Source organism: Magnolia sinica, chromosome 11, assembly GCF_029962835.1.
Source record: "Magnolia sinica isolate HGM2019 chromosome 11, MsV1, whole genome shotgun sequence".
Taxonomy (NCBI): Eukaryota; Viridiplantae; Streptophyta; class Magnoliopsida; order Magnoliales; family Magnoliaceae; genus Magnolia; species Magnolia sinica.
This window is the reverse complement of record NC_080583.1, coordinates 19,043,513-19,062,316: the sequence shown is the minus strand read 5'-3', so window position 1 is coordinate 19,062,316 and position 18,804 is coordinate 19,043,513. Positions and strand designations below refer to the sequence as shown.

General features: G+C 36.7%; 1 protein-coding gene and 1 long non-coding RNA gene across 9 annotated transcripts; both read left to right on the top strand.

The window, feature by feature from the left end:
- The first annotated feature begins 201 nt into the window (after positions 1 to 201).
- On the top strand, positions 202 to 956 carry LOC131218287 (uncharacterized). Of its 2 annotated transcripts, none has more exons than XR_009157610.1 (3): positions 202 to 581; positions 677 to 739; positions 823 to 956. It is a non-coding gene; the product is annotated as an uncharacterized LOC131218287 (long non-coding RNA). The 2 variants fall into 2 exon arrangements; XR_009157611.1 differs by having other exon boundaries at positions 871 to 953.
- Positions 957 to 2,977: 2,021 nt separating this feature from the next.
- On the top strand, positions 2,978 to 12,409 carry LOC131218896 (uncharacterized). Of its 7 annotated transcripts, none has more exons than XR_009157911.1 (7): positions 7,884 to 7,930; positions 8,014 to 8,310; positions 8,410 to 9,462; positions 9,630 to 9,695; positions 9,926 to 10,239; positions 10,336 to 10,448; positions 10,532 to 10,607. XR_009157911.1 is itself a non-coding variant. In XM_058213772.1 (6 exons), the coding sequence occupies exons 4-6, from the start codon at positions 10,037 to 10,039 to the stop codon at positions 12,318 to 12,320; spliced, it is 417 nt and encodes a 138-aa protein (XP_058069755.1). In that variant the 5' UTR covers positions 2,978 to 3,073; positions 8,611 to 9,462; positions 9,630 to 9,695; positions 9,926 to 10,036; the 3' UTR covers positions 12,321 to 12,409. The 7 variants fall into 7 exon arrangements, 2 of the variants coding, with proteins under 2 accessions (XP_058069755.1, XP_058069756.1); XR_009157909.1 differs by having other exon boundaries at positions 8,410 to 8,902; positions 8,991 to 9,462; positions 10,336 to 10,600; XR_009157912.1 differs by having other exon boundaries at positions 9,926 to 10,076; positions 10,204 to 10,239; positions 10,336 to 10,600.
- The last annotated feature ends 6,395 nt before the right edge of the window (positions 12,410 to 18,804 follow it).

Here is an 18,804-nt window from a genome sequence, read left to right as displayed (position 1 = left end):
TCTATAGTTGCATGGATTGACAATAGATTCGGGTGTGGGATCAGGGAAGCGTCCGTTTCAAAATGTAAACAAGTGCAAATGGGTAGGGAGTGACATTGTGAGTGAAAGTCCAAAGTGTGTTCAAAGCAGGAGCGATGCCTAATTTGATGGGTTCTCCAACTAAGCACCCACTATGCAGTCATCTGGATGTTATTGGTGGGATCAACCTGATGAAGGATGTCACATAAATGTGTCATGTTGGCACATGTGTGATGATTCACCTCTTGGATATCTCCTTGTTTTATTTATTTATTTATTTATTATTATTATTATTTTTTGATGTTCTCATTGTCTATGTGAGGGAGTTCACCCTTATATAAGATGTGAACAAACATAAATCACTCATGCTTGCCTGTCAGCCTACTTGGATGTATGCAATTTTGTGTAATCTTTCTTCTATATGTAATTGAATAATAATGTTGATTTTCAGCTACAAGGACCGATTTCTTGCTGCTTTGCCAGCACCTCGTTGAGCAAGTGTTGACTTCAGTTGGCCTGTTTTCACAGCCACTGCATTCTACTTGTGTGCAAAAAGGCACAAGGTAGCTAATCATTGAAATCCTTTCTTCTCTTTCCATTTCAACCTGCCTGATTTTTTTAAATGTTTCTTACGCTTCAGTGTTTACTTGTTTTGCAGCTTAAAGTAGACAAGATTAAGCTTATTGAGCTATGTGGCACATCAGAATCTGAATTTACTAGTGTAAGACATGTTCCTGTTAGCATTTTCTTTATTTCTACTTTGTAGCATTTTTTTATTATTGGACTTCCGAATCATGGTTGCAGGTTTTCCTGCATCAATTTTCTCATAAGATGTTGCTTCTTGTGCAACAGATTCTGTACATGCATGTTTCCATTTTCACCAAGACACTAAGAATAAAAGACAAACAACAGATGACTGTGACTCTGTAATAGCCAAAAAGTTAGAGTGCCACCAATTTTATAGTTAGTAGTAGCAAAGGTGGAAATGGAGGGTAGAGATGTGGATAGAAATTCAAAATAAACATGTTACTTACAAGGAGAAAGAAATCATACCTTACCAAGTTGGCTAGTTGTGGCCAGTAGTACATTACATTTATGTTTATTTTGGCTTACAAAGAAATCATACCTTTGTACTCTTATTGAGGTCAATGCATTGTATCATCAGGTGTAGGATGTGACAAAGGTATGTGGTTTTTTTTTTTTTCCTTTCTTTCTTTTTACAATTATCTGTCACATGCAATTTGCACAACATTTTTTGCTGAAATACATTCACCTAATCTTTACTGCTCATTGATCATCACAAATCCTGCACATGTTTTGTATGTCCGCACATGTAAGGAATCACCATTCTTGTATAGACCCACTTTTTTTTTAAATACCCCCCCCCCCCCCCCCCATCACTTCTGCTTTTAGTCAGATAATAATACTAAATTAGAAAGTAGACATGGTGGGTGCATTTTTATCAAGGTTACAACAGACACAGGGTGCTTTCTCATATTGATCTCAATTGTTCATGTTTGCTACTTTCTTGTAATCATGCATCATTGATGATCCTATAACCTTTGAATCTTGGATTTGAACATGACTCATTAAAAATTTTACTTTTCAATATTCCATGTTCCTATTCATGCACAATCATCCAAAACCAATTTTCTTCAAATGGCACTAGTAGCATACAATCCACAGCATGATTTGGTTCAGATCATCATCTAAGATACAATTCAGTGGTGGATAACACCTGCAATAGATATATTAATTTTCAAATTATATTTTCAACAGTAACAGGTTGGACGATATTTCATTTCTTTTATGGTGGTTGACATGCAGAGCTACTGGAACTAGAATAGGATACTATCTGCCACAGACCAGTCTTGAATGAGCAGCTAATCCGTCAAACAGAAGGTCCAGGGATTGATTGGCAGCATTTTGTATCAGGAAAAAGAAAAAAGCTACTTGCCACTGGAAAGGTGGGAGGTGTGCAGGGCACATAAAGTGATTTTCTTAAGGCCATTCATTTTCTTCCTTCTAAACTCAAAATTAATATTCTGCTTAGGTTGTGTAAGACAGAAAGCTATGTGGCTGTTACTTTTTGGGCTGAAGCTAATTCTGCCCAACCTCATTCTCTTAAAATGCTCAGCATATGCATATCATATCTATTCTTCATTTCATCTAAGTGTTTTTTTTTTTAATAAATATTCTCTCTCATGATGATTTCATTCACTACAATCAAGATCATTATTATCATCAACTTGGAAGTAATAGTTGAAAAGTGCGATCTTATTGGGGAACCAAAGCAGTATGGGGATGGCACTACTTCCAATGCTCCTACACAGGGAAGTGCTTCCATGCCTGCATAGTCATCATCCATGGATCAATCAGGGATAGCAGCTGGAAGTCCACAATCTTATGGTGGGTCACTACTTTAGTGCTCCTACAAAATTATATGTCTTTTGTTCAGCTTCCATTCCATAGTCATCGTTCATTCTTTCTTCATTTCTTTTGTTCAGCTTACAAAAATTATATATCTTTTGTTCAGACTAGATGGAAGATGAGTTCTAGTCTTCTACCTCAATTGGTCGTTGTAGCAGAAATCTGATTTTAAACTGCAACACCACAACAGGTTCCACAACATTCTATGCAACTAGATAGTCGGGCTTGACTGATCTGACCAATACCCAAAAGCTGTGAAAGGGCGCACTGAGGTACATGTTTTTATTGACATTTTACCAGGCCAATCTCCCTATTCTTCCACTGCACTTCCCACTTATTCCTGTAAACTCATTTTCTTTACAAATGAATGGTTTGCATACCCAAAAGAATGTTCGTAGTGATGGTGGAGAGTTTATTTTTAAAATGAATGTTACATTCCTTGCTAACAATGGTATTACTTGTTAGAGAGTGCAATGGATTAATGTAGTGCATTAAATGCTTTTATAGAATGCTAAATACCTCTTTAATCAAATGAACCATATATCTGTTTTGTTTTGTTTCAGGAATATAATAATATTTGTTGAAGTCCACTTCTCTTGTTGTAGATAAGAACCTACTGAATCAGGTATAATTGTGTGCTTACCTATAGTCTTAGTTAATTTATATTTTTATTACTTCATGTAAACATATCTGCCCGTTGAGTTTAAAAAAGAGATGCAGCGTTTTTTATTTTAGTTTGTTATCATACTTACGATTGAAAAATGGAAATCAAAAACTTGTTTTATTTCACTAAAGCATGCATTGGAATTTGTTTATTCACTTTAAACACATTTAATTAATAGGGTCCAACCATCATTTTAACATCAAAATTGACTTGATTTTCTCATTTATTGCAGAATGTCGTCATTAAGTAACAAAGCATGGATGGACAAACATAGGTTAAGTCCAGAATATTTGGATGGACTTGTGCATTTTACAAAGAACAACGGTGGTGGATTTGATCATTATTCGTGTCTGTGTGTGAAATGTAGAAATGAGAGTGGGATGTTCACTCTTGGAGAGATTCATGAGCATTTGCTCATTAACTGTATTGATAAGTCATACACACATTGGATTTTTCACGGTGAAAGTCTTGCGAAAAGTAACGAGAAACCATCAACATCGACGTTTGATGATCAATCCGATGATGAGTATCCTAGAATGGAGGAACTTGTTAATGATGCATTTAGAAATATTGGAGAACATGCTGATACTCTTATGGATGATCTTAGAAGAAATGAAAATTGTCATGAAGACCTTGATGCAGAAAGATATAAGGCTTTATTTGATGATGCAAGACAATCTTTGTACCCTTCCTACCTTAGAGAACTCACAAAATTATCGGTTACTGTTGAGTTGTATAGTTTAAAGGCACATAATGGTTGGTCGGATAATATCTTTAATGATCTTTTTTAATTGGTTAAGAAATTGTTACCAGTAGAAAATACGTTGCCAGGGAGCACATATCAAGCGAAAAAAATGATCAACTCATCAGGAATGACTTATGAGACTATACATGCATGTCCCTATGATTGTATTATTTATTGGAAAGAGTATAAAGATAGACAAAATTGTCCAACATGTCATACATCGAGATGGAGGTCAGATTACTTGGCAAAGAAAAAAGGCGTTAGAGTTCCATCGAAGATTTTGAGATATTTTCCTTTGGCACCAAGGCTACAGAGGCTATACAGGTGTGCATTCAATGTTTAATATAATTTTAATATTATCCTATATACCTTTTGTTAAAAAAATTAATAAGTAATCTTTTTTTTAAAAAAAAAAACTTTATTTCTAGTGTGCCATGGATAGCGGAGCAAATGACTTGGCATTCTCAACTGAAAGAATATAGTGGTGTTATGCGGCATCCGTCTGATTCATCAAGTTGGATGGTAATAAATAACAAGTGACCAGGTTTTGCTGAAGAATTCCGTAATGTACGTTTAGGGCTTGCGATTGATGGATTTAACCCATTTGGACATCTTAGTAGTGTCTACAGTTGTTGGCCTGTCATTATAGCGCCATATAATCTACCCCCTTCGATGTGTATGAAAAGAGAATTTTCAATGTTAACGGTATTGATACCAGGTCCAAAAGGACCAAGTAAGGACATTGATGTATACTTACAACTGTTGATTGACGAGTTGAAGAATTTGTGGCTTAATGGAGTGACAACATATGATCCTCATTTAAAAATAATTTTTAATTTGAAAGCCATTTTAATGTGGGGAATTCATGATTTTCCTACATATGGGAGTTTATCAGGATGTGTTACACATGCACAATATGCTTGCCCTGTTTGTGCCGAGGGAACTGTTGCTGAACGACTTAAGAGTGGCAAGAAGTACTCCTATCAGGGCCATCGAAGATTTCTTCCTATTAATCATGTTTTTAGGACTCAAAAAGCGGCATTCAATAATAAAGTGGAAGAAGGAAGACCTTCTCATCGATTAAGTGGTTTGGAGGTTGAAGCGAAGGTAATCAGTATTTAGATGGATATCGGTAAATCGAAGGGGAAGAAATGAAAAAGTTATGGTGATGATTCGACTGGGAATATAACTGCTTGGTACAAAAGATTGATCCTATTCGACTTGCCATATTGGAAGGTAATTTCCTTAACTTGTTAGTTTCATTTGCATATATGTCAACAAATAAAAACTTAACATTCCATCATAATTGTGTTTTTTCAGGAGTTACCAGTTCAGCATAACTTGGATGTAATGCATGTTGTAAAGAATGTTGGTGACCATCTTCTGTCGACGATTCTAGAAGTCAAAGATAAAACTAAGGATGAAATAAGTGCACGCGAAGATTTGAAAAAAATGAACATAATGAAAGACTTATAGCTGAAAGAAGCAGATGGCAAAACTATTAAACCAAAGGCACCATTTACTTTAAGTTGCAAGGAGAAAGAATTGTTCTGTCAAACATTGCATGACTTGAAGGTTCCAACAGGGTATAGTTCCAGATTTAAACATCTTGTGAACTTACAAACTCTTGAGATAAAGGGACTAAAGTCGCATGATTATCACGTCATTATGTGTCAATTACTACCTGTGTTGCTACAACATGCTTTCTCAGAGCATAAGACGTTGCGAATTGCTATTCAGCACATCTGTTACTTCTTTAATGTCCTGTGCTCGAAGACAATTAGTGCAGATAACATCATTGCCATCAAACAACGTGTTGTTGTGGCAATATGTGTTTTGGAGAAGTTTTTTCCTCCTTCATTCTTTGTTATTAGCGTTCACCTTATGATACATCTAGCTGACGAAGCATTAGCTTGCAGTCCAGTTAGAATTCAGTGGATGTATCCTTTTGAACGGTAAATATCTAACCTTGATGTGATTCATTTAGACTTCATCGTCGTCATATATTGACAATATATTATTAATTGGATGCCTCCATCAGGTTAATGAAGATTTAGAAAGGATACGTAAAGAATACAGCACATCCTGAAGGGTGTATTGCAGAGCGTTACATTGTAGAAGAATCTATTTTATATTGTATGGAGTACATGCCAAACGGTGAGAGAGAGTCACAAACTTATGCGTCAAAGGTTCCTGGACGAGGATAGGGTGTGTGATGAAGAGCCTTTGGATAATGGCAAGAATATATACCTAACTAACATACAACATCAATAAGTACGTAGATGGGTTCTACACTGCTACAATGAAATTTATGAATGGAAAAGGTAAGTAGATAAATTTTCTAAAATATCGAATCACGAGTCGTAATTGGATAAATACTTACATATATTTCATATAGGAAGTATGAAATATATTTAAGACCGACCACATCAAAGGGCAAAGAAGAAAGGGCAGTGTGTCGAAGAACAATGAACATGATTTCATCAATTGGTTACGAAAGGAGGTATTTTTCTAATTATTCATTTAATTAATATATTTGTTCATATATAGTTATTACTTTTTTCTTATTTGCAGTTGGAGTTTGTTGAGGGCGAGTTGACATTGAAACGATTAGTAGATGGCCCTACGTTTAAGGTAAAATGCTATAACAAGTATCGCGTGAATGGTTTTATATTCTCTCCAAGTGAATACGAGACTACTAAGTCAACACAAAATAGTGGGGTGTCCATGAAAGCCATCACTAAATATAGGGCAAGTGCTAAAGATAAGAATTACAAAGAAGATGAGGCTACCTATTATGGACTAGTAAAACAGATAATCAAGTTGGATTACACTGTCTTCCATCAAACATTATTTTATTGTGATTGGGTCAGAGTGGAAGACAAGACCAATGGATGCATTGTTGATCCCGAGTCAAATTTGGTAATGTTAAATATGGAGAAATTTAAAGGACATGAGAAGGAAGGAGATGAACCATTTATACTTGCATCCCAAGCAAGTTAAGTATTCTACTCCAAGGATCAAACAAGGCCTGGATGGTATATTGTTTTAATGTCACCAAAAAGATTGACGAAAGACGTGGACACACTTGAAGATTCGACTCTGTTTTCCTCTTCTGGGGGCGAGAATACAAATTTAGAAAATATTATAAAGGAAATTGGCTACGAGTTATAGGTAATTTTTTTGTTATCATACTTTGTGTTGATTCATTTGATAAATGAATTTCTATTTGTATGATGATTTCTACTTATATAAATTTGTGTCTATAGGTGAGCTGCGACATGTCAATAGTCGAGGAGAACATGTCAACTTCACAAGCACATGCATAAAAAAATGCAGGTAAATACAGTTCCTTCATTACCTTATTATTTAATAATTGTTTTAAATAATATTATTTTGATACAACATAAGTTTTGTATGTGTTAGGAACTTCATCGTTGTCAAAAAATAAGCCTGTAATCAGCTTAAATGCATTTAGACTACTTGTGAGTGAACACTCACATAGGTTGACTACAAGAAGTGGAGAGTTGGTTCGCACCCATGTCTCTATTGCCATCAAGGATTGGCGTGCAGTGCCAATGAGTAAGAAAGAAGAAATTTGGAAGCTCTTGAAGGTAAGATACAACAAAATTTCTTATGATATAAATTAATCATTATTCTTTTTTTGCTTCAACTAAATCAATCTCGAGTTTTCTTGTAGGACGAGTTTGTTATTCCTCAGTTTTACAAGGAGAAATGCTTTAAAAGCATGTCCGATATGTTCAGGAAGTACAAGTGTAAATTGAGGATGAAGTACCTTGATCCTCATTCAGATCTTGATTCCAAATTAAACAACCGTCCACCAAGAGTTAGGCCTGAAGATTGGGAAATGTTCATTGAACATAATTTGGATCCCAGAATTGTAGAACAAAGGAAAAAAAATGCCGAGAATAGGAAAATTTTAAAAATTTACCATACGAGTGGCAAACATGGCTACACGAGAATCGAGGAAGAAATGGTAAGTATTGATAGTTATATGTAACTTAAATTCAAGAAAGGATGGTTCTGTTCATAGTAATGCGGCTTCACATGTGGTAATCTCGTTGTCTTAAACTTAAGTTTATAGAATTGAAATTTAGTGTCAATATATTACTTATGTAATTGTATAATATTGTAGGAAAAAGTCAAAGAGTTACTTGCTAGCGAAGGAAGTAATTCCCACGACATCCTCAACGATCCATTGACTCAAGTGTTTGGTCCTGATACAAGGGGTCGTGTTCGAGGTGTTGGGACCACCGTTTTCCAATCACAAATCAGGGGGTCCGCTGCAGCTCTTGAAAAGATCTCTTCGTATAAAGGAAAAGTAGAAGAGCAATCATCCACAATTCAAGAGCAATTGTTCAAAATTCAAGAGCTATCTTCTAAAATAGATTTTCTTACGGACCAAATTGGGGGTATCAAAGAGATGATTCAGGTCAATTTTCATTGAAATCCTTCTTTTTAAAATTTAAATAGTAATAAATTATTTTTTTCAATTATCATATATAACACATGGTGTGGAACTTTATTATAGCAGCAACACATGGATTCGATTCAACCGGAGAATCCACAATCGATTAGTGGACCCTCAGTTGGGAATCATCAATGTGTAGAGAGAATGCGGCCATGCAAGTTGTACTCTTGGCGTAAAGAGCTCGTTGCTCAAGGGCGAGTTATTTTGGCAGATGGGCTTCAAATGATTCATGGCAAACCTCTTCAGGAAGATCTTTACAAGGTTGCCATTGATGTCATTATCAAAGGAGACGTCGAATTGCCCGAGCCAGACGGATATCATTCGACTTTAGGCGAAGTTGGAATTGGCTCATTTGTTGCATGGCATCATTGCTTTACTGAGTTCACTGATTAGCAACAATAGTTTAATACTTTTTTGGACACTTAACCTTTTTGGACTATATATATGTTTTGATTGTATAGCTTACTTGATTAGTTGTTTCTATAGATTGAACATGATAGATATAATGCAGGTTTTTGACAAATGTGTTGATGGCTTCGATCATCACTACATGGTAAGGAATTATATCACAGATAAAACACTTTACTGAAAGTAGACTCTACCAGTTTGGCTAACACTGCATTGTTGTTGCCTATTTTCAGGTATCTGTATGGGAGAGATTTGCTTCTTGCATCAGAGTTAAATATCATGAATGATTATATGCTGTCAGGTTTTTTACTGAAATGGTGGGCTCTCTACAAGGCCCAAGAAGTCATTGGGAGAATTCTGGCAGTCCATCTGAGAGGAACAGTGTTCCTGAATTACTGGTTTGAGATGCTGGGAGCTCGGGTCGGATCATTGGTTTTGCTTGACACTGTCGATATTACGGACCCTACTCTGGTTTTGATTGGAAATGGAGCTGTGATTGTAGAGGGGCGATGGTTTAAAGCCATGAGGTGAGGGATGGAGTTTTAAGCTTCATGCTGGTAAAGATTGGACAAAATGTTTCGGTCGGTCCTTACTTTGTGATTCAGAAAGGAAGTGTTTTGGGAGATGAAGCTAAGGTTCCTCCCTTGCAGAAGACAGAGAGGAAAAACTATGTTTAGAAACCAAAAGGCTGGTAAAATTCTGAAGGTATGCATCTGAAGAAACATCTTAAAACTTCAAAATTTCATCTTTTTTAATTACTGCATTTTCTGTATCTGTTATAAACATCAAATAAATAGGTCATATTCAGTCTTTCAGTTGAATGTGAGCATTAAAATCCTGCTTATGAAACCCATTCTTCCTTCCACTTGCAGGGCGAAATGCACTCAGAGCTCCCGGTTACACTTACTGCCTTTTACCACGTCATGGGCATCTATGCGGTTGGTTTCCTCAGTTCCCGCTCTGCAGCTATCCTTTACTTCCTCTACATCCATTTATACGGAGTTTCTTTTACTTCAACATTGATATGGTCATTTGTCTTTTTAATGCTACTGTATTCATAAATTTGTCACTGTGAGTCCAAGATAATGGTGGCTTAATGTTGCTGAGGTGAACTACTATGATCTATTTCTCAGTTGCATGTATTGCTCATTATCAATCTTTTGTGCAGGTTGGAGTGGCTACCTTTGACCTGAGGTTAGCCTCACTTCATCTTTCATAGTACATTGAAACAAGCAGTTCATAACAAAATACAAAGACTCTACTACATTTTTATGATCCCATGGTGATCATTGCCCACCCGAACAAGCTTGCACCAGATGGTATGGTTGGAGTTTTGAAGCTGGTTGATAGATGTTATACGTCAACCAAGAATGTGCTGATTCTTGATGACATTCTGGGTTTTGATAGTCTTCTTTCAAATGTTCACCCTAACACTAAATTGCGCAGGTTATCATGGTTCATGGGTGCTTTGATGATACTAAGGTTGCTAAAGAAACCTCTTGTTCTTTTGATTTTTTTAAAAATGATTTTGAATGTCATAATTATGTTTATAAGTAGCTTTTCATCAATGTTTCACAGGGAGCTGTGCTGGTTAAAAGTTTGGCTGCCAAGGAACCATCTGCTCTTGCCTTGGATACTTATTACAAGCAGTATTATCTCTGTTTGGCTGCTGCTGCTGCTACTATCAAATGGTAATCCAATTCTGCATGCATTTGAGTTCTACCTATTTTTCTATTCATGTTGTAACTTCCACTCAAGAGCATATTTGATATAGAGTGGATGATCCCAACCAACAATGAATGAGATTAACGCCTCTAAAAGAGGAAGAGTTGATGAGTGTGTGCATGTAGACAATGAGTTGAGAAGTGTGTGCAGGGTTAGGCATGAAGGACTCGGTACCGAGTCGGGTCGAGTTCGGGTTAAGTCGATTTCAAAACCGGATCGAGTCAGGTCAGCCCTAACTCGGTCCATATTCAACTGAGATAGGTACTGATATTTGTTCGTTAGGATCTTTTGATCATATAATTGTTGGGGAATTTACCATCAACGATTGTGATCCAGGACCAACGGTCTGGATTACCGGATCATCGGCTTCAGGTATTAGAATTGAAGACACGTGTAGATTGTAAAAAGATACAAGCCACATATCATATAATTACTGTGGCGGGGGATGGTAGTCGTCATCAGATGCTTGCAGTCGGGGATTCCCGTCCTCATCACGTGCCACGTCAGATCCCTGTGGCCCACCTTCTCCTCCTTATCGAGCGCCTACGGAATATATATTGGTCAGTGAAAAGCACCAAACTACGGTTTTAAAGAGTATTCGCACGCGTGTGATACGATGCAAGCATTCCAAACGTGTACGATGTTTTAACCATTGATCGGATATTTTAGAATATAAGAATTATGTAGAAAATACGTCAGTGTGGTCCACTCACTACTCGATTTTGATCATCGATTAATGATAATTAGTCTTTTGAGCGTCCATTTCTCTTATACAATTTTGGCCATCTTTATGTATAGACTGGATTCATTTATATAACAAGTAATTTTTTAATATTTACCTACTTTATGAACGGTCAAGATCTTGTATTCTTTTCTGTCTTGTAATTTTAACTGTGATGCTTTATGTCAATCTCAAGCGATCGAGAGATACTCGTGTTAGTACGCTTGAGTAGGGAATTATATCGTCATCGATCGGAGAATATGCACAGTATACTCTGGTTTTGAGTTTTTACAAGTGGGGCCCATCGTTTTAGTGGTCCAGACCGTTGGAATATTGGGTTCCAATATGGACGGACCACAAACAAAAAAATCTTCTCCATAGGACCATCTTATCCTAGTGATTGGTCGCCTTCAATTACACGATTAACACAAGAAATAAATAAAAGGTCCATGATCGATGGATAAGATCAATCAACCACTATATATTTACATCATATCCATCCAAAGAAAGGATCCATCAACATACCTGCACCTGTCACATTGCTTTTACCTTAACTGCAGAAGTGCTACCCCAGTTTTGTCGGGTTGGATCCAATTCCAGGTGCAACAAAATCTTCCTATACACTGAAATGATTGGTGTAATTTCCTATGCAATTACCTTAACTGCAGAAGTGCTCGCCAATTTTTTTTTTTCATTGAAAAGAGAAAAGCAGGTTGAAGAGACAACCAGTTATAGGTGATCAGTCCTCTCTCTTTATGTTGTAACTGGGCCTGTTGGGCTTCTAAGTGGCCCTTGTTACTATGGGTTGATTAAGGTTTCATAACTATCTCCACTAAGGCCTAGCCCATGCTGAGTCCCTGCCCATTTTTGGCTGTTGAGAGCTCTATTCCATGATTTTGGGGTTTGCAGGCCAGGCCTTGATCTCAATTTCTGGTGCCTAAATAAAGAGCCTGGACAGGGGCTGATAACATTTTTACGTGTGCAATTATTTTTAATATAAATATGGTATTTTTCAGATGGAATACCAGGCCTGAAGAACTGGTGGAAGAGATCACTCAGGTTGTGGGGGATGGATGAGGAGGATTTGCAGCGGATGTCATATCTGAAGGCAGAGTGATCATTCTAGAAAAGAGCAAGGAATTGTTGGATTATAGAAGCCTGGAAATGAAATGTTGTATTGAAATTGGAATTTAAATTGAATGTGTACTAGAAGGAAAAAATTGTTGCGTGTGAATCATTCTATTGTCTTTTTCTTCTATTTGTGTAATTATCTGGCATATAATACAAGTAGATTACATACCCCACTCTCTCTCATACAATTAACAAAGGGGTTTAAAATTGTTCTTAAAATTCCGTCCTAAAATCTGACTGTTGGCAACGTTCATAAGCATTCAAAACCATTTCTAAAATTTTTTGCCCAAAATGTGACCATTGGCACCAGAACGGTTTAAAACCGTTCCTAAAATTCTGTTTCTAAAAAATGAAACGGTACCCAAAACGGTTCTGAACCGTTCCTGATTTTCTGCGATGCCTCATTCAGAAACGGTATTAAACCGTTCCTGAACCGTTCCTAAATGACGATTTTGGTGTAGTGTGGTACCCTTTAAACCCATGATCTCCGTTCGATGGGCTGCATATACATGAGATTACAAAATCATACATGTGCTAAGGCAGGGGACCCTCCATATCAGCTTGTTGCACACTCCTTAAAGTGTAGTGAAGGGGCGTGAACCATGTGATCACAAACATGTGAGAGTGCAAAAACTCACATGCAACTCTCTACACTTGATGGTCTGTTTGGATGCCTCTTAAAAATGAGTTCATCTCATTTTAATTAATCATGATTATTAATTGGAGATCATATTTCTTTCTTGTTGGTAAGAACTAAAAATCATCCTGATAAGCTAATACACAAGTAACCCCATTGAGCAATTTCCCAACTAACAACACGTCCATGGTACAAATTCATTGAAAATTCCATTGTGTTGAACTGTATTAGGGAAAACCTTAATGCAATCATCAAGGCATGAGAAAGCTACTTGTCATAGGAAGATGAATGCATCACCAGTAACCAGCCTCTCGAAGCTTACAAACACACTCTAGCTTGGTGTCAGTAGGTGCCTTCTTGGTTGTCCTGTGTTTAACATTTTAGAATTTTTATTTCCAATTCCATTTTCTTGAATCCTATGATTACCATATTGTGGCCTACCTAGGAGTAAAACAACCTAATTTTTTAGGCCGAAGTATCTGTAGATTGAGTTCATAATGGAAGCATTAATTGAAGATTTACATTACAAAGAGTTTTCCATCAGCTGAAACATTGAAGGCAGAAATAGGGTCACAGACTATTTTCTTTGATCCAACTCTCTTCCATGATATAGTGTTCCAAGAAACTAATATGCTTCCATGTTGGCCTGTGAACCACTTTCAAAATCACCAATACATGAAACGAGCCTAACTTGCCTATTGAAAGAAAAAAGGTAACTTGCCTATTGAAAGAAAAAAGGTAAGTTAAACAAGCAGCTGCTAACATTTTCTCTTGGTAAATTCGCTACAACCGTTAATGAAGTTAGGTACCAAACCTGATAAGGACCACTACTTCCCAAGGATGCTAGAAACTTTTCGTCAGAACTATATGAGAAAGTCTGAGAAGTTTGATAAACAATCAAGATATCCAACATAACAAACAAAATCATAATAAAAGGATCTGGGAAAAAAAAAAACAAAAAAACAAAAACTTTGGTACCTAGTATTGTTAAGCAAACTTTGTGACCTTCCAATTAATGGTGATAGTTTGTTAAATTGGATTTCTGGGCCACATTCCAAATTAGAGCTGATGATTTAAACAGACTAGAGTGACTATTAGAATTATATACTAGCCATGTGTGCATTTAATGAGTAGCAGCAGCCTATTAAGGTTTACTTTCTAGATTTCAACTTTTCCTATATAACAAAAAGTTTAACAGGTTAGTAGAATGCAGTATAGAAGACGTTGTTCCTGGCTTACTGGATTTCAACATTAGCCATTTGATCAGTGGCCAATATTAACGGCCGTGATCATTTACAGATTAGGTTTAAGCAGCAATTTGTTAGGGACCATCATGGATTTGCTTATGATTCTAAAGAACCACCTTTGTTAGGCAATCTTAAACATCCCATCCATCAATTGGGAAAAGGATTGCCATAGAAAATAAGAACAAATCAAGGACTGTTTGGATCATCAGATTAGTGTGAATTTTATAGTGTCCCATGAAGTGTGTTTTGAACATAATATTGGACAGTTCAGATCGACTGATTGAACTATATATGTAAGTGAACCAGCCTGAGAACTAAGTTTCCTCCCATCTCGAAAATGTTGTAGCTTTGAAAAGGCGAGTGACCCAACTCAAGTAATTGCAAGTCGAATCATTGAGTCAGCCAGAGAACTAAGTTTCCTGTTGACTCAGCCTGAAATCTTGCTGAGTCGAGATGACTCTACTGAGTTTTCAGTCAAGTCAGCAAGTTTTAGAACTGAGTGTACTCACTCAAGTTCACCAAGTATTCGTTGTAACAAGTTAGATGACCAGAGTTGAATGGCCTGATTATTTCCATAAATGAGTTGAATGTTTCTCCATTTCCTCAAATTTGCAAAACAGTCTGTATTACCTAGCAGCAGAATGTTGGCTGTACAAGCCAAATTTTATTTGTAGAAGGAAGAGAGAAAAGAAAACAACCAGATTTTTTTAAAAAAATTTTAATTTCAAACTATTTTTCTTTTTACTGCTTCACTTCTTCACACTTGCTACAACCGGATACACAAGGGCCTTTATATAGACTTTTGAATGAAATGTGAAAAGACAACAATACCCCTACTAGGAGCTTCCACCAATAAATACTTCTAGAAACTACACAACCTTTGCATCTTCCAAAACACCTCCATGGGAACTGCTGTTGTGCATTGGAAGTTCAACGGACAGGCAGCTATTGGAGATGGTTTTGGTTTGCAACTCCAATACTCCCCTTCAAACCAAAACATGCTTCATTTCAAGCATTGATCTAAGTTTCCTGAATGTATCAGTCAGCAATGCTTTGGTGAAGACGTCTGCCACTTGTTCAATGTTATGATAGTACTCTAGCTTCACTGATTTCTACTCTACTTAATCTCACAGGAAATGATACCTTATATCAATGTGCCTGCTCCTTCCATGCTGCACTGTATTTTTGACAAGCTCAATTGCTGACTTATTGTCTACGTATATGATAGTGCATTCTTCCTGCGAATCCTTCAACTCCTTTAGCATATTCCTTAGCCATATCGCCTCACATATAGTAGACGAAGCTGCTACATACTCGGCTTCACATGTGGACAACGCTACCATACTCTGCTTCTTTGAGTTCCATGTAAATGTTGTCGATCCAAGATAGAAAGCATACCCTATGGTACTCTTTCTTTAATCTTGGTCACTACACCAATCACTATCAGAGCATCCATATAGAATTGCATCATCATCATATGGATAAAAGAGACTGAATTCGATAGTCTATTTGATATACCTCAGAATTCTTTTCATAATTAGCTAGTGTGACTCTTTTGACACTTCCATATAAACTACAAACAGAGAGAGGGAGAGAGAGAGAGAGAGAGAGAGAGAGAGAGAGCTTTTGTAGAAGTGGACTACACCAACCATTTAGGAATTAGGAACGGTTGAAAAGCGTTCCAAAATTTTCAATTTTGGGACGGTTCATAACCGTTCCTAAAATAGGATGTCGAAAAATTTAGGAATGGTTGAAAGCCATCACAAATTTTCAATTTCCAACCCAATTCTGAAACCTCTTGATTCTTGGGAAAGGTAATTTTTCTTATTTAGGAATGATTTGAAACCAAAAAACCATGCAACTACGAGCAAGCCAGTAAAATTATAGCAACACATTATATAATTTTAAGCACATTCCTTGAGAAAGAAGGGTCTTCACTGGTCCATCGTTTCCATGAAAGTGTCCGTGACCCGCTTTACATCAGTAACTCTGTTAAGATGGTTCCATGTATTAGTTTATATATCTATACTATGCCCATGTCATTTGTCAAATGAAACCTAATATGAAGGGCATATTATCTGATCCAAAATCTTATTCATGTTCATTTATGAGTATGAGAACATGTTATATAATACGAGATGTACTTGGCTCATTCAAAAAAAAAAAAAAAGAAGTTGAACACCATACTTTATCTTATTCATTTATAAAAGATGAGAAATGCTCACATGCTAGAATAAGATAATGACAGGTTATTCCCCGAGAACCTTCAGGGGAGAACAAGAATCAAGTGATTGAAATGTTATAGTTCTTTTTTTATTTATTATTTTGAATGAAGCAGATTCCCAGGTGAAAATAGGCCAAGCAGCACTGACAGTTGGACTGAACTGTCAATGAAAGCAGTTAGGAGACCCAGGTTGTAAAACATGAGCATGAACTCAAAAGATGATGTCTAACAAATGAAAAGATTAACCATGAGAAACTGTTGCTGCTGTCTATGACTCTTGATACCACCTTCTACTATAGTGTAAATTGTAGCAAACTTAAAGCACAAACCAAATGAAAGGATCCATCGACTTAACAGAACTTAGTGCATAGTTTCTTTGCCTCTTTGTAGTCTTTGAGCTTCAGTTTGCAGGCTGCATTATTGAGGTTGCAAGTGACCTTCAGCACCGACTTCTTCTTCTCCTCTTCACTAAAAGTGTTCTCATATTCAACAAACTTTGGAGACTACAATTTTAAAAGAGAAGAAATTCCACATTTGAGGATCATCAAAAAAGAAAAACTAAGTTTCAGAATGAGAGAAGTATTATAGATGCATTGGATGCACCATTGAATTGAATTGCAATGGCAAGTCCAATAAAATAGAAATAACTAGATCGCGATTTCATCAACAATGATATGGACAGCCTGCCTCCAACTTATAGCCATGATTTTAGAGTCATCAAGTCAAGAGTGACTCATCTAGTTTTGAGTCAAGTTGAGACTCACATGGAAGGATGGGGGCTCGTGGCATTAGCCAAATATGGTAGTGCCAAATCCAAGTCAACTCATCCAACTTGCAACCAACACAGACAGTCCTAAAGCCATGCTTACAGTTAATCAAGTTGGATTCAAAAGGAAGCACAATTGCAACTGGAGGCTACTCTTCCCATTATGAATTATATGAAACATTGGTTCTTCTCTTCTTCTCTTGAATAAACTCACCATTTGCAATTCAAATCTCTTGGGCATCAAACCACAACCCATTAACAAAATATGATTTTACCTTTTCATCTCTTGGAGGCCCTAGCATATTTTCCTGCTTTGAAAAATGCATTTCCTTCTTCCTTCTTCTTCCTAGCAGCCTCTATTTTCCCTTCATTATTCATATCCCACAACTCTTTATCCCGAATGATGAGAGCAATAGATTGATAAGCACTTCAATCAGTCGGCCATGCTCAAGACAGTGAAAGGGACAGTGAGCAGTAAATGGAAATTGGAACTTTAACTTACCTTGACAAATGAGACAAGCTCCACCTCATAGTATACAGTGGAATTGGGAGGAACAACTGCCAATTCTTGTTTTACTTTAGAACTAGAGAAAGCATATTCAGGTGCAATTGTCATCAATGTAAGCTCTCCCTTCTTCATGGCCATCACCACCCTGTCAAGGCCATCAACGACTTGCTTTATGCGAAGGTAAAATAGCATTCAGCCATGCAGACCCAGAAAAATCCATGTTTGAAAAGCATTGATCGAGGTATTTTTATTACCATCATTAGTTTTGAACTCAAAGGGTTCCTCCTCATCATGACCCTTCTTTAGAAACACAGTACCATCTTCCAACTTTCAAATCAATTTCACTGTGATCATACCAAAAGTTTAGATTAAGGTTAGACACCACCAAAGATCTTTGAATCTGCTAATGACACAACAAAGCTATTTTATGTGATGCTTAGCCTTTGACAACAACACCCTCGTTTGGCTTTTCAATTGGATTGACAGGCTCTTTAATTTTAGGATGAATCCAATGAGCCAAACAAGAAAAAGGAAAGAAAGAAAGAAATAAAAAAGAGCCATTTAATTCTCCTTTGAAATATGGTATGAAAGTTTTTTTTTTCTTCTAAACAAAAAATGAGGTTTACATAAATAAAAAAATTTTCAACTCCTAGATACACCTTTGAAACCCACAGAATCACATTCTTCAAGCCTCCATACACAATCTAATTTACGGAGAAAGCGGAAAGAAGATCTTCCATCCCTGTTACTATAAAGACATGAAAAGCGTGATGGCCATACATGTAGACAACCTTACCAAAGAGAGAGATCCCCTCTGAATGGAGATCCTATATCAAAGGCAGAACAATTAATGGACAATAGAGGCATTGGAAAAGACCAAGTGTAGGAAAGAACCAACCAATTCTACAACAGTAGTTCACTTGACATATTTTATAGTCGCAGATCCCAAAGTAGTAAAAATGCACTCCCCAATGGGATTCTATCCTGGTCGGAAAATCTAGCCCCAATGATAAAAATGTTTCATGAAATTTAGTGCAAACAAATGCACCCTTACACAAAGCATGAAAAAAATCTAGCCCCATAAACCT